Raw genomic sequence first — 16,100 nt, forward strand, 5'->3', positions numbered from 1 at the left:
GAATGAATAGGCTTGGTTCAAAATTTCTCACAACAATGTTGATTTTTGTAGATTCACGGTAGATTTTTTTTTTTTGAGATTTACTTTGGACATTGAAGGTGAAAGTGAAAATGGAAGAACGGAGGCTACTGATATTTTGGCACTCCTATTAGGTTTGTAAGCATGTGGCAAAAGAAATAACTTTTGAGCAAGCATGGTCAAATATATCATTCCACAAATCTCATTCCCCATCAGTTGTTGAAAAAGGTTGCCCATCCTAACATTTCTTGTTTTGCAGGTTTTAGCTCAACAAACTATTACAAACCTTCATTCACCAAACACTACAATTAAAGAGTTTAGCCACCTAATTCTCCATTTGTGCCTAAAGCAACTAAAAAAGGCCCAAAACTTTATTTACCAAATACCCATAAAACTTAATAATTACAATTTATCTAATTATTCGATTTTGTTCAAAAACATATATATTTATTTAAATATCATTTCAATAGTAAAAAGAGTAGTTACAACACAACATATTTTAACATAAAATGTTATCCTCCTAATAAAATGTATTGGCATAGAATTTATGTATCGTTTATGCCTATTTTACAATTCATCAAAACTAATTTTTTCCATACTCCAATTATTTTTTTTCAAGAGCCAATTCATGAGCTGGATATCTTTTTTATTTTATTTTTTATTTTTTTAGAACCTGATCAATCATCGAATTATTTTGTCCACTAGTTCGTTGTTCAGATCATCTTATAGTTGATCTAAATTAGAATTCCTTATAGTTATAGGGCTCAATGGTATAAAAAGCTGTCAACCTTTTTTAAAAGAATTAACTAAGCTTCCGATTTTTTTTGTACTCACTTCAATATTTAAACTTTTAAAATGTATAAAAAAGCCCTTAGATTTTTTAAAAAAAAAGGCACTTAAACCCTTTTTTTTGCACTCAATTGGATACTTGAATTGGCCATAAGCAAAAAATGATAGAAAATAAAAATTAATAAAATTTATAAAAATATTAAATTTTAATGAGAAAACTATAAATATATTAAAAATTAGAAAAAATTATAAAACTGTAAAAAAATTATAAAATTGTAAATTTTATAAAAATCGTAAAAATTATAAAATAGAAAGAAAATTATAAAATATAAAGAAATATAAAATTTGTAAAAAAATTATAAAATTATCGTACGTACTAAAAGAAATAGTTTATAATTTTTCAATAACTTTTATTGATTTTTATTTTTGTCATTTTTCGCCACATGTCACACTGTGTTACGACATATGATGGCTTTTACTAAAAAAATGAGAGTCGTTAACTTTAACGATCAGCGGTTAAAGTTAATGGTCAAAGGGCCTTTTTGATGCATTTTATAAATTTTTTTTACGATTTTTATAAAATTTTATAATTTTTTTTATAAATTTTTATTTTTTTATATTTTTATTAAAATTTAATAATTTTATAAAATTTATTGATTTTTATTTTTATAATTTTTGCCACATGTCACGTCGTGATTATGACACAAGGTGGCTTTAACTGAAAAAAATTTAAGGTTAGTTAAATTTTACGGTCAAAGGGTTTTTTTATGCATTTGACTGTTCAAATATCCAATTAAGTGCAAAAAAATAGTTAAAAATAGTTGCTTAATTGTTTTTTTTAATAAGTTTAGACCTTTTAATGCATTTTGAAAGTTTAAATTCTCAAGTGAGTGAAAAAAGTTTAATTTTTTTAAATTTTAGGATTTTTATACTCATAAGCCTAATTAAATAAAATGTAATTGCTATATCTTAGTAATTACAGTTGATCTAATTATTAGCTGTTGCTCAAAAATAAAAATTTTAAAACATAAACGTAATTTCAATAATAAAGAGTTTAATTAAAATGCGCAAAAAGTTATCCTAATAGAACTTGTGTGTCTATTTGACCATTAATAAAAACTAATTTGGTTTTTAATTTTCAAGATCCAGTTCATGACTATATCTCTTTCTTCCAATTTTTTTAAAATCGTATCAATGATTAAACTATTCTATTCACTAATTCATTGGTGAGATTAAATTTTAAAAATAAGATATATTATTTAACTCGTTTTTTAATTAATTCAATAAATTTCTATTATTCAATTTTCAGTTGAATCGGATGGATGCACCAATCTAATTCCAGCCTTATAGCCATCCTTACCCACCATCAAACTTCGGTTTTTAAAGTCGATGATATTGTATGATAAGACAATCAAATGTCAACTTTTAATGCCTCAGTTATAGAGATCCATTGAATCAATATAAAACCATATGTTAACCCAATTTTGATTTCTTCTTCCATTCCCTACTCCAAAAATACTATTAAATTATAAGTATAATTATTAATAACATAAATAAATTAAATATGTTGTATAAAATTACCTAAAAGTTTTGATATTTCATTTAAAAAAAAAATGAAAGAGAAATTTAACCTTTGTAGTTTTCTATATTTTCGTTACAGTCCAACCATCCTCTTACGAAATAAACTCAAAAAAAAAGCATGCACATAAATTAAAGCTTCTCAAGGAAAAAAAATTATGATAGTACTCACTTTTTATTTTATTTTATAAACTTAAGCTTCATTCTTGAAAAGCTTATCTGGGTTTGCACTCAATTGCTGCATCGACATTGAATCCATATTATTGTTAAGAAAGCATTTCTTTGATGGCAACAATGGAGTGAAGAAGGTAGGGTTTAGGTTTAGAGAAAAATAATGGAGAAGAAAGGAAGAGACACAACCAAAGAACAGCCTATATATATGTATATATTTCTCTTTAATGCTTTACCCTTTTTGTTCGTGTGGAAAGTAAGTAAACTTTACCTTGGATAAAATAAGGAGGTATACATATATATATGTATGTATCATAACATATGCCAAGTATGGTAATATAGTATTAGTTACACCAAATGTAATTCCTGCAATTCTATGGTTAAATTACACCGTCCAAGAATTCATTAAATTTATAGGAATAGAGACCATAGTACGATGGATATGGAATTAACTGCTGTAGTTGAAAATAATTTCTTTTTTTCTTAAATTAAAAAAGAATGAAATTCTCAAAGGAAAAAGGAAGGAAAAGAAACAGAAAGGACAAAGAAGACCCAACACCACCACCACCACGATAGGGAAAGCAAGAAAAAAAATATGGTTTGATTTTTTTTTTATAAGTAATAATGGTGGAAACATGAATGTGATACCAAAACTAGAACCTTTGAAGGCGCGTGCTTCTTACTCTCCAATTACGTCTTCGTGACAACCAATGTAAGGTAGTAATTGTCTTCGTACGTGGGGCTTTGGTGTTATACCTCATTGCACCAGTTCCCATCAACATGTTCCCCTTTCCCTTCCCCACTCTCACCTCGACGGCGCGTGTTATTGCCCTCAATATAATAACCCCCATTCGACTTTCATGTCCCCCCCTTGCTTTTCTTTTCTTTTTCTATAGCCCTCTTTTTTTGGCTTTGAAATTTCTGCTGCAAAACAATAACTTGAACCCCAAAAAAGTGGAAAAAAAGGAAAAAAAAAAAAAACAGTCTGCATGAAGTGTCGTCGGGGAATCAAGATCCGGTCAGCACCGGTGGATTTTTTCCCGGCTGAATGTAAAAACCCATTCATTAATCATCGTTGACTATAGCAGAAGAAGAAAATGATGATGACAAGAACAAGGAGGAGAATTTTTCAGTGAAGCTCCAAAAGGAGTTACCAAAATTTCCATTTTTTTCTTCATTTTGGTCCTTTGTAATGGCTGCCACGACTAATACAACGACAACTCCAGTGGATTCAATCTCCGCCGACGAGTTAACAGCAAAGGCCGTCCACAAAAGGTACGAAGGTTTAGTCATGGTTCGAACCAAGGCTATAAAAGGCAAAGGAGCTTGGTATTGGGCTCATCTCGAGCCCATGCTCGTTCATAACACTGATACCGGACTCCCCAAAGCTGTAAAGCTCCGGTGTTCTTTTTGCGACGCCGTCTTCTCAGCTTCTAATCCTTCAAGAACGGCATCAGAGCATCTAAAAAGGGGAACCTGTCCTAACTTTAACTCACTTGCTAAACCCATTTCATCTGTTTCTCCATCTCCAACAACGATGGCAGCAGCCGCCACTACTACTCAAAGTAATAGAAAACGACGTTCTTCTTCTGTTACTGTAACTGCCACTGGCGGGGTCCTTGTTGGCTCGGTTCCGGGTTGTTCTTATCAAGCTACTCCGTTGGCTATTGTTGATCCATCAAGGTATTGCGGGGAGTCAGATTACTCGCCGTCTCCTGGGACGACTATGACGGTGAGTGGTGGCAATTTGGTAGCACAACATCAGCAGCAACTGGTTTTGTCTGGAGGGAAAGAGGATTTTAGTGCCTTGGCTATGTTGGAAGATAGTGTGAAGAAGCTAAAAAGTCCTAAAACATCACCTGGACCAACTTTAAGCAAGTCCCAGATTGAATGCGCAGTTAATCTATTAGCTGATTGGGTTTACGAGTGTTGTGGGTCGGTTTCATTTTCGAGCCTTGAACATCCCAAGTTCAGAGACTTCCTTAACCAGGTTGGGTTGCCACCGGTTTCCAGGAGGGTGCTTGCTGGGAGTAGATTGGATGCTAAATATGAAGCAGTGAAAGCTGAATCCGAAGCAAGGATTACAGATGCTCTGTTCTTTCAGGTTTCATCCGATGGGTGGAAAGTCAAGAGGTTTGCTAGTGGGGAAGACAGCTTGGTGAATTTGACCGTGAATTTACCTAACGGGACTAGTTTGTATAGAAGAGCATTTTTTCTTAATGGTTCCGTTCCTTCAAAATACGCCGAGGAGGTGCTGTGGGAGACGGTAACAGGAATTTGCGGCAACGCCGTCCAGCAGTGTGCTGGGATTGTTGCTGATAAGTTTAAGGGTAAAGCGTTGAGGAATTTGGAGAACCGGCATCATTGGATGGTTAATCTTTCTTGCATGTTTCAGGGTTTTAATAGTTTGATTAAGGACTTTAGCAAGGAGCTTCCTTTGTTCAAGACTGTGACCGAGAATGCCTTGAAGCTTGCAAATTTCGTAAATAAGACGAGTCAAATCCAAAGTTGCTTTCAAAAGCATCAGTTGCATGAGTTTGGGAGTGCTGGTTTAATACGAATGCCATTGCATGATACTGAAAGCTTGGATTTTGGACCAGTGTATACAATGCTTGAAGATATATTAAACTCAGCTCGGGCATTTCAGTTGCTTTTGCATGACGAAACGTTTAAGATGTTATCCATGGAGGATCCATTTGCCAGGAAAATTGCAGAGATGATTCGAGATACGGGGTTTTGGAGTGAGTTAGAGGCGGTGCATTTATTGGTTAAGTTGATCAAAGAAATGGCTAAAGTGATTGAGAAAGAAAGACCACTAGTTGGGCAGTGCCTACCACTATGGGATGATCTTAGAACCAAAGTGAAGGATTGGTGCTCAAGATTTCACATTGCAGAAGGTCCAGTAGAGAAAGTGATTGAAAAGCGGTTCAAGAAGACCTACCATCCGGCTTGGGCTGCTGCATATGTACTTGATCCTCTTTATTTGATCAAAGACATGAGCGGGAGGTACCTTCCCCCATTCAAATGCTTGACACTTGAGCAAGAGAAAGATGTTGATAAGCTGATAACTAGGCTTGTATCTAGGGAAGAGGCTCATATTGCTCTTATGGAACTTATGAAATGGAGAACAGAAGGTCTTGATGAGGTATATGCACGAGCAGTACAGATGAAGGAGAGAGATCTAGTGACAGGGAAGATGAAAATTGCTAATCCCCAAAGCAGTAGACTTGTTTGGGAAACTTATCTTACCAAGTTCAAGTCCATAGGGAAAGTTGCGGTTAGGCTTATTTTCCTCCATGCAACTTCATGCGGATTCAAATGCAATTGGTCTTTCTTGAAATGGGTAGGTGCACATGAGCAGTCTAGGATAGGCATGGACAGGGCTCAAAAGTTGATATTTATAGCAGCACACTCGAAGCTCGAGAGGCGGGATTTTTCCAACGACGAAGAGAAGGATGCTGAGCTTTTTGCATCAGCAAATGTTGAGGATGATGTACTAAATGAGGTTCTTGTTGAAACATCCTCAGTGTGACGTTTTTCCCTTTTTCTTCCATTTATTTAGAAATTTGTAAGATTTTTTAAATTCTTTTTACAACCTTTCCCTTCATTTTGTATTAGTTTACTTACTCATTAGAAGATTTTGGGAGAGTTAAGTGGGAAGAAAAAGCATTGATTGGTATTGAATATTGTATTTCTACCACTCTGCTCAGCCTCACAGTATCTTTTACCTTAGCATGATTTTTGAAGCCTTTTCAATTTGCTGGTAAGTTTTCATGAATACAAGTTAGAGAACATGAAGGAAACTGTACAGTTTTTCCTTTACAAGTCATCATTTCAGCATGAAGAAGTTATGTTCTGTTTATCTCGAGTAATATCGTAACTTACATGATCTGGTTTGGCATATATGCTACCTTCCGATTTTGATTTGATATCATTTGTTCTTAGATGTATTGAAAAATGATTGGGAAGGTTTTGCTGAAAAACCCTTTCAGCATTTCTGGTCTGAGCTACTTAAGCTTGGATGCTAGGCGGTCTTTCTTATGCCCATCTCGAGGGACTTTCCGCAAACTGAAGCTGGAACTAAAATTCCAAGGTTAGGTATGTTCTCTCCGCCGAAACAGGTAATTTGCCTGACTGTATCGGTACCTAGATAGATGTGATTTCTGCCTTAATTTTTGTGACTTGTGATGCAAGCAAGTGCTTTTATGGGCTCGCTAGTGGATTCAAGTACATTTTTTTACCAGAATTGTTTAGATAGGGCACAATTCATCTTTAGGATATGTGGCTATGGTTGGTACTTATTTCTTGAATTATTTTATCGACAAACATTCTAAAACAATTAGCTTCATCATTGTAAGTTGAACTTGAAGTGAACAATGAACATCATCATTAAACTGAATGTCCTTTTTTGTTGGCGGAAGCATGTGATAACAACATGGTCAGACCGGAGAGACAGGTAAGAAGGTTGGGGCGTTAGCATTGTCGGACCATGATTATATTAGAATTTGGGTGGAGGAACCTAGGATGTGAAGTTTTTTGGCATAGGTTCCTGGGGCCGTCCTGAGCCATAGTTCAGTACATGGGCCAGCAACCTCAACCTGGGAAAGAATTGAGAGACGAAGCCATTGTAGGTGGAGAAGCACTCGTAACTGTTCCTATCTTATCTACATTTCCCTGTGTTATGTTTTTGGGTCATTGGGAGAGTGGAGCCCCACTATGAAAGAAAGTGCTAAGTCTTTTTCATAGCTTCAAGTGTTATTTTTTTCCCATCAAATCATCAATTTTTAACTTTTAAACATTCCAAAGCTCATGAAAGGTTCAGACTTGAGAGTGTGTAAGAATTAGAATTTACAGTGTGTTTTTATTATTATTACAAATTCATTCTGTTGTTTGAATTTAGACAAAAATTCTTGTCGGCAAGTGATGGTAGTGGTGACTGCTCAACAAACAAAGGCTAAGCTACTAATACTATCATATGTTACATTCATTCATTGATTCCACTAAGTTTTTGTTTGATATATACATAATGATTAGTATAGGACGACACTCTCTTTATACAAGAATCTTTACCCCTTTCTATGCTTATCATCATCATCATCATCATCATCATCCCTTTTTCTTAGTGCTTTTTTCTTAAAAAAAATCTTAACAAAAATTACTAAAATAAAATCATATACCAAAATCTATTAGTTGGTGTATTATTGTACTTGGAATTTGATATTTAACAAAAAAAAAATTAGTTTTTGCCAATAATCCCAATAAGTGGTTAAAAATTTTGTCACAGGTTTAGGATTTAAGTCATCGTCACTTGAACGGCAAAGATTTGATTTTTTTTTTTTAATCTTAATTAAGAAAAAAGTCAAAGTCTTCAATTTTTTATATTAATTTTTATAAATTTTTTACATAAATTTGTTTCACCCGTAATCTAATTATTACGAAATGACTGATTAAGTTTGATATCATCAACCAAGTTATACAAATTTAATTGATTAAATTCCAAAAAAAACTTTAATTTTGAAAAGAATAAGAAATAAATAATATAAATGTTATTAAGCATAAAATTCTAAGTACTTTTATTAATAATTTAAAAATTTTACAGTTAGTTATACTATTATTTAAACTTTTATTTTGAGTTAGTTTTACAAGTTAACTGAACATGAACTCGGTTAGAAAATTACTACATCATCGTTACATATTTGAAATAAATTATGTACTTACATGAGTACTTGTGTCCTTTTACATTTTTAATAAAACCAAAATAAAATATACATATGTGAAGATCTAACCCATGCCACACTAACATCTATAAAATCTTTTCTCACAACTTCAACCAAAATTTTATTTTAATGTTTTTTTATATATTTCAATGTTATTACAAAAATGGTTTTACTTATATTGTTTGTATGTATTAATAATGTCATGATTAAGTTGATATAATAAGTTTACTCGATACCAAATAAAAAAAACAATTGAATTGTACTTAATATTCTTAATCCGATGTATTAATTTTGTTTTACTCACAATTTAAACTAATTTTTTATTTTAATTTCATATATATATATATATGTATTATTATTAGTTTCAAACCTTATTTTTCATTAATTAATGTATATTATTTTTAAATACATGATTTCTATAGATACATATGTGATAGAATTTTTAGCTTAATTTTATTGAATTTATATTAACAAAGTGTTGCGTGTAGTAATAAGACACGCTTATATTTCTAATAGAAGAATGTAGATTCAAACCTTTAAAAAAAACACATTATTATAAACTCTAAACATAAATAATTGTAGAATAAATATAAAAAATTAAAAATAAGAGAAATATCCTGTTTATTTATATTTTATATTTTATTATACTCTATATAACTCAAATCATACCCTCAGTTTGCCTTGTCACAGACCGATAATTTTCCATATATTATTATATTTATAATATCCAAAATTTTACCTAATTTAGTCCTTGTTGCTTCATATTCTTCTCAATTATAAAAAGCCCTACAACACTGGGAAAATAATGAAAAACCAAAACCAAAAACAGCACTTTCTGTCATTTCCAAAAGAAAATGTGATTGACATTATTCAAAACAAAATGTCAGTGGGGAGTCATTTAAAGCAAAAGACATTTATAATTTGTGTTTCTAACACGTGAAATTTCGTAGATAATTAAGAAATTTATTTGAAGCGGTGACATCTATTTTTTAAGATTTTAGTTTAAGTAGAAGATCCATCCAATAAAATATTGTAACAAATCCATCGCTGAATTTAGCATATAATTTATTTCTTTCTCACATGCATGCATGCATGCCATTTCATCTATAGTTTTATTTATTCAAATCTTTTATCAGATAAAACAAATACGAAATTCAAAATATTAAAAACAACCCAAAATAATAATAATAATAATAATAATAAGGAAATTCAAAGTCAATAGACAAAGTAAACCCCACAAAAATCAATGAAAATAAGAGAGTGACAAGATGTAAGTTTGTCACACAGCTCATAGTTTGGAAGTTGTGAGATAAAAGTCAACTCTTTACATTCAAAATCATTCATATTACTACCAACTCCCTAAAGTTGTTCTTCTTCCCCTCTTTCTATTGTTTCGTATTCATTCATTTATTCAATATCTTTTTTATTTTTATTTTATTATTTACTCTTTATTTCAATTAACATCAATATTTTTATTAATGCAGAAAATGTAAAAGGTTGACTCTTAACTCTATTTCATTTACATACGGGTAGAGTACTTGAGGATATAGTAAAATGAAAGGGCAAACAAAGCACAGTAATGAGATTGATTGGAAACATGATGGGTGCATCAAAAGCCGTCAAGTCTTGACAATGGGACCATCTCTATTATTAATCTCATAGACTTTCGGCACTTTGCTCATTTTAAATTGGGTCATCCCTACCTTACCCTACCCGGCTCCACACATAATTCGGGTACGAGACTTGGGAATACAATGTCACAGTTTTACTATATATTAATTATTGACCCCAGTTGGAGGGTCTCCGCTCTAGTCCTTGCTTCTTGTTTTGTAGTACCGTCGGCAAAATATAACATTGTATTACACAAGGTTGTAAGTAGATCAGTTGGTCGGTTTCAGTAATAAATTTTGGTTGGTATCATTGCATTGATCAGAATATAGTGCATCAATGGATGCATGAAAAATATTTTAAAAATAAAATTTCTTTAACTTTTTTATCATTATAATAATTAATAAAAATCTAATGGAATATTGTACATCAACCGGTACATTAATATTTTATATTTGAAATTTATTTAATATAATTTATTTTATATTTATAAATATTTTATATACATATATTAAATATATTTTTAAAAATGTTGATAAATTTAAAGTGATATATTAAAATAAATTCGTATCGATGTACATGTAGAAATAGTACATTCATCAATACAGTATTAATTACATTGAAATAAATACACCATTCCTTAAGTAATTCATTACTAATTTGATATTTACTCATTTATCAGGTTAAAATAAATAAATAAAAGATAAAAAAAAAAAGAGACGTGAGAATTGATTAAGACCGTTTGTGAATAAAAAAATCAATAATTGTGTATTGAATAGATATTTATAAATAAATATGAACAAAATTTATCAAATCCTTTTTATCAAACAAACTAAAGAGAAAAAATGCTTATTACTTGATTTATTTTATTTAATTTGATTGTTTGGGTGCATATTATATTTATATTCAATTGTGATATAACTAGGTCTATTTTTAATAATCCAAAATTCGAATTTTGAAAATGTGTTTTTTTTCTTAAGTTGGACAGTTATTTATTCCTCTTCGAAATCACGTGGTCAACAACTAGTGTGTTGGAATAAGAATGGATCTAATTGGTCAATGTCCGTACTGTTGACGTAACACTTTACTCAGACACATCAGTTAACGTCACTTTACTACAATATTTATTTATATTTTTTTTAAAAAAAGAGAATTTTCATTTATTTTAAATGTAAAATATCTACAATAGCCTCGGTATTGGGCTTGTAATTATAAGTATCAAAGGTGTTTATTTTTACGTACCTAGGACTTGGGTGAGATTAATAAATAAATAAAAAAATCACCTCCAATGGCATTTTGGAAATAAAATTGAATGAATATAGCAAAGAAATTTAAAATATTTAAAAAAATGGTTAAAGAAATGAAAATAATTTTTAATTATTTTGGTGAAATGAAATGAAAATACTTGATTGTATTAGAAGAGACAGATGATGAATATTGATGTAATTGTGGCCAAAATGATTTAAGGTTGTGGACTTAAATTCATATTCAATTTAAATTAACCTTATATCCATATGCTAAATTGTAGGGGTTTTGTAACACCCCAAACTCGGCCCAGACGTTAAGGCCGAATCCGACTTGCCACTTTGAAGTCAAAAACCTGTGTTCCTTTTTAGTGTTTTAAAAAGTCGACTTTTGTCAAACTAACCAAGTGAATGGAAGTCAAGCACCGTAGGTATCCATAACAGAGGAGGTGAGCCATGAAGGTCGCTAAGTACCAAGCTCTCGATTGGATCCAATCCTAGACATGTCCACATCCATTGCCACACTTGGTTATAACAAGTTGAAATTTCTTTGGTAAATCGAATATTCGTGATGTCGTGTTATTTTTAAAAAAAAAAAGTATCGTTTTGAAATCATGCCCTAAGTCTAGCCCATTTGAATTAGTATCCATCAATTTAAAGTTGTTTTAATAATATAATCCCGAAAAATTAAATAAGAAAATAAAGTTAAAATGGCTTTATTACAACTCAAAAATTAAATAGTAATTAAAATAACTTAAGAAAACCACTCTTTTTTCAACCCAAAAGTATTCACCATGGCCACTCAATCCCCTTCACTCCAAGTCACCCACATCAAGGCTCACCGCAAGGTTAAAGAATGGGTGAGTTTGGGAAACTCAGTGTAAGGAAAACCCATTCAAAGCCCAAGTCAACTCAAGCCCATTGGGCCTAAGCCCATTCAGTAACAATGGTACCGGGCCGTAACCCTTTTCAGATTATAATAAACCGGGCCTTAGCCCATTATTCAGATAATGATGATGGCCCATAGGCCCATTTTAAAATACATGCAACATCAAGAACATATGCAAGCCCATTTGGGAGACTAATCAACCCACCAACCACTACACTCCACCCGTACCAGCCATACACTCCATGTGGGAATAGCTCAACCCACCCAAATTTAACACTCCACATTCTGTACCTTTGCTGCTCGATTAACGAAGAATTGAGGCAAAGCCTTCAAGATGCGTGAACAAGCCACTTTCAAGACTTCCTCCGTCAATATCCCAATCCATGTATCGATAATAACAACATGGAATACAAGAATAACAACAATCAAACATGCATTTAGGTCAATTTAACCCTAGGGGTATTTCGGTAATTTATCTCCTAGGGGTAAAACTGTAAATTTTCCACTTTTAAAGGTATTTCAGTAATTTATCTATTTTAGGGTTTTTCATGCATATTCCTACCTTTCACGTACTAACAGAATCACTACCGAGGGTTCTTACCGAATTGGGCCCGTCGACCCATCATTCCAATTTTGGCCCATTAAGCCCAAAAATATCGAGGGCACTGAAATCATGCACTTTGCAGTCCAAACATTGCAACTTACCAAAAACATTAATCGATTTACCTCACGAGCATTCGCACACTCGCAAATCTACAAAATACAGGTTTTCGGCATTTCGGCTTTTTGACTTTTGCCGATCTAGACTAAGAAAAAGGGTGTTAGTTACACACCTGTTTGCGACGATATGCTGACGAGATCCACACACGAACCGCCTACAATTGGATTACTAACACGTTAATCTAACTATTCAAATACAAACTACGTATTAACCCCTTACAATATTCGGCCAACCACACCTACAGATCATAGTAAGCTTATAAGAAATCAATAAGCAACTCATTAACAAATTTTTGTCAATGTTTACCACATAATCATAATTTCACTGCAAGCTGTCTTCCTGAGCAACAGTCACTAAATCATTTATAACTGGAGCTGCGAAACTCCAAATCAAGTGCCGTTAATTTTCCCTGAAAATAGACTCATATATCTTATATCCATAAAATTTTCAGAATTTTTGGTTTGGCCAATCAATACCAGATTTTTCTCAAAGTTTCCCATGTTTCACTGTTTGACTAATCTGACCACTCTTCATTACGAATCAAATTTCTCATTGTACAGAATTCAAAATATGTTCTCGTTTATTTCATTTGAAACTAGACTCATTAAGCTTTAATTACATAATTTATTCAACTTCTAATTCATCTCCCACAATTTATGGTGATTTTCCAAAGTCACGTTACTGCTGCTGTCCAAAGCAGATTTATTACCAAATCACTCTTTCACACCTAACTTGCATGCTTGCTATTTAAACATGTATATCATCAATCAATCATCACATATCTATGATTTTACTTAAGTATAATCTCCATTTCATCATTTTAAAGCACAACATGTTAGCCGATTTTTCCCTTAGCATCTAAGGCACATGCATGCTCATTTGTTTGGCTCAACTTCACCTATCTTCCATTTTTCATCAAAAGAACATGAAACAACAACCAAAAACCAAAATATGCTTCATGAGTCAGGGTAGAATCAAGAAGAACTCATGAATATCAAGATAGAAGCAAAGTACCAAGAACTTACCTTCAATTTTTCCCCCTCCTAGTGACCGAATATTCAAGGGTTTCCTCCCCTATTTGCTCTCTCTCAAATTCGGCTATGAAGAACAAAGAATGAACAAAAACCTTCCTTTACTTCCTTTTGTTATTCTTATCACTCAACATTTTATGACACATAAATGATATACTAATATTGGTGCCATACTCATGCCATAATTCCAATAAAAATATGCCCATAATGCTTACCATGCCCATCATCCATTAACTATTAAAATGCTAATGCCCATCATCCATTAACTATTAAAATGCTAAAATGCATACATTATCAACTATCCATCACCTTGGCCGGCCACTACATTAAAAGTGGGGAATTTGACATGCAAATCCTCCTATTTTGCACTACTATTTATTTGGCCAATACAAATTAGCCTATAGCATTTTCAAACATTTTCACATAGGTCCTATTTCATAATTTCACTCCCTTTTTCTTATGGAACAAAAATTAACTAAAATTACCGGGTTCTATCTTAAGCTTGAGCCTTCTAGAGGCCCACTAACATAATTAAAACTATGCCAACATTCACAGAATTCGCGAAAATTGGGACGTTACAGGTTTTCTTTCCTTCTTTTCAAATACAAGTTATATTGATATATATAGACTATTAATTTAACTTTTTAAATTATGATTAGTTTAAGTTTGAATGACTATTGTACTAAAATTAAGTTATATATATGATGATAAGAAATAAAATGGAAGATAGGAAGTATTAAAATGAAATTGATAAATTTTGATGAGAGAAAATAAAAGCAATTCAAAGGCGTTAATTGAGTGGAAACCTTTTTAGTTAGGTAAAGAGGAATGAGAGTAAATGTTTTAATAAATCTAGAATGTGCTATTAAGACTGTCGATAATCAAATTCCAAAACATAACAATCACTTTATTAATCATTTAATCCTTAAGGCAGATGACTTCATATTAATTAGGAAATTAATAAGTAATGTATTTTAAATTTGGGCACATAATGATTTGTTCACGAGGGTCCGAAGGAGTAAAAACTGGAATCTAATGAGACAATACTCATATCATCACATGACGGATTGAAATTTTCATTTTTGGTTTCGGTTAAAGCATAGCAATCAATAAGACAATAACAACCAAGGGAATCATCATTTCCACTTGCAATTAACTTTCTCCATTATTACATTCCTACTTCTTAATACTGTATGGTATAGTATGAAATCTATATTTTCTTTCCATTCATTATTTCACAATAAGAGGGAATATTTAAATAAATAAAAAAGGGGGTGAATTTATTTCATGTTTGACCAACAAACTGGGGTTTCCATGACTATATTGTTTAGTTGGGTTGGTTAAAAAGTGTTTGGATTTTGCTTTTGTTGCTCTTCTGGGGACCATATCTCCTATTTTAATATTTTCATCCCACATCTCTCTTCTTCTTTTTAAATTATAGTATATTTTTATTATTATTTTGATCTTAATTCTTTTCTTTATTTATATATCTTCAAATTTTAATTAAATTATTTTGTATGAATAAAAATTATAATATTGATGTGATAATTTATATATTTAATAAAAAATATAACGATTCATAAAAATTATGAAATAAACTATTCAAGCCAACAATAAAATATACATGGATTATTGCCACATTAACGCTTTATAAAATTTTAATGGCTTAATCAATTTTTCTATTAAAAAAAACAACAACAATTTTACCAAAAATTGAAAATTAAAGATAAAAAAAGATGAGAAAAAGTTATTACAAAAATAACAAAAGAATTGAGTGACCCATCAACTTAGACCTCTTCATATCCTTGATACTAAAATACCCGAAATTCCAGTTTTACCCTTTTTTATCATTTATGTTAAAATTGATTTGGTATGGATAGTTTTGTGAATACGAAAATGGGGTGACAAGTTTACAACAAAAAGAGGGAAAATAAGAAATAATGATTACTACCCACCCTAAAGGGGATGTATAAAATCTGAAAAGTAAGATTTGGTGGGTACGTATATTCTTAGCTCTTTGGATTGCTTATCTCAAAAGATATTCCTTCACACTGGCTTTATTTATTATTATGTCATTTCATTCCTTCTTTTAGGGTTTGGTTCCCATTTGTAAATAATATAGTTTAGGTTAAAAAGAAAAAAAAGAGTAGGAGCTGTCAAGAAAATAAACAAAGTTGAATTCTTGGTGATCACGTAATTAGTTTAAGCAACTTTTAATTAATTTTTTTTTTTTGCTTGTTATAGTAACATGTAGACATTACGCAAATTTCCAAGTGTGGCCAAGCAATCACTGGAAATTTAGATGAGAATGCAAGCTTTTTCCAATGATTAAGA

The 16,100-nt window shown here is 31.6% G+C and overlaps 1 protein-coding gene across 1 annotated transcript; it reads left to right on the top strand.

Moving 5' to 3' along the window:
• Positions 1–2,998: 2,998 nt before the first annotated feature.
• On the top strand, positions 2,999–7,583 carry LOC108468053 (uncharacterized). The gene has a single exon (XM_053018122.1). The coding sequence runs from the start codon at positions 3,749–3,751 to the stop codon at positions 6,086–6,088; it is 2,340 nt and encodes a 779-aa protein (XP_052874082.1). The 5' UTR covers positions 2,999–3,748; the 3' UTR covers positions 6,089–7,583.
• The last annotated feature ends 8,517 nt before the right edge of the window (positions 7,584–16,100 follow it).

Source organism: Gossypium arboreum, chromosome 8 (genome assembly GCF_025698485.1).
Source record: "Gossypium arboreum isolate Shixiya-1 chromosome 8, ASM2569848v2, whole genome shotgun sequence".
NCBI lineage: Eukaryota > Viridiplantae > Streptophyta > Magnoliopsida > Malvales > Malvaceae > Gossypium > Gossypium arboreum.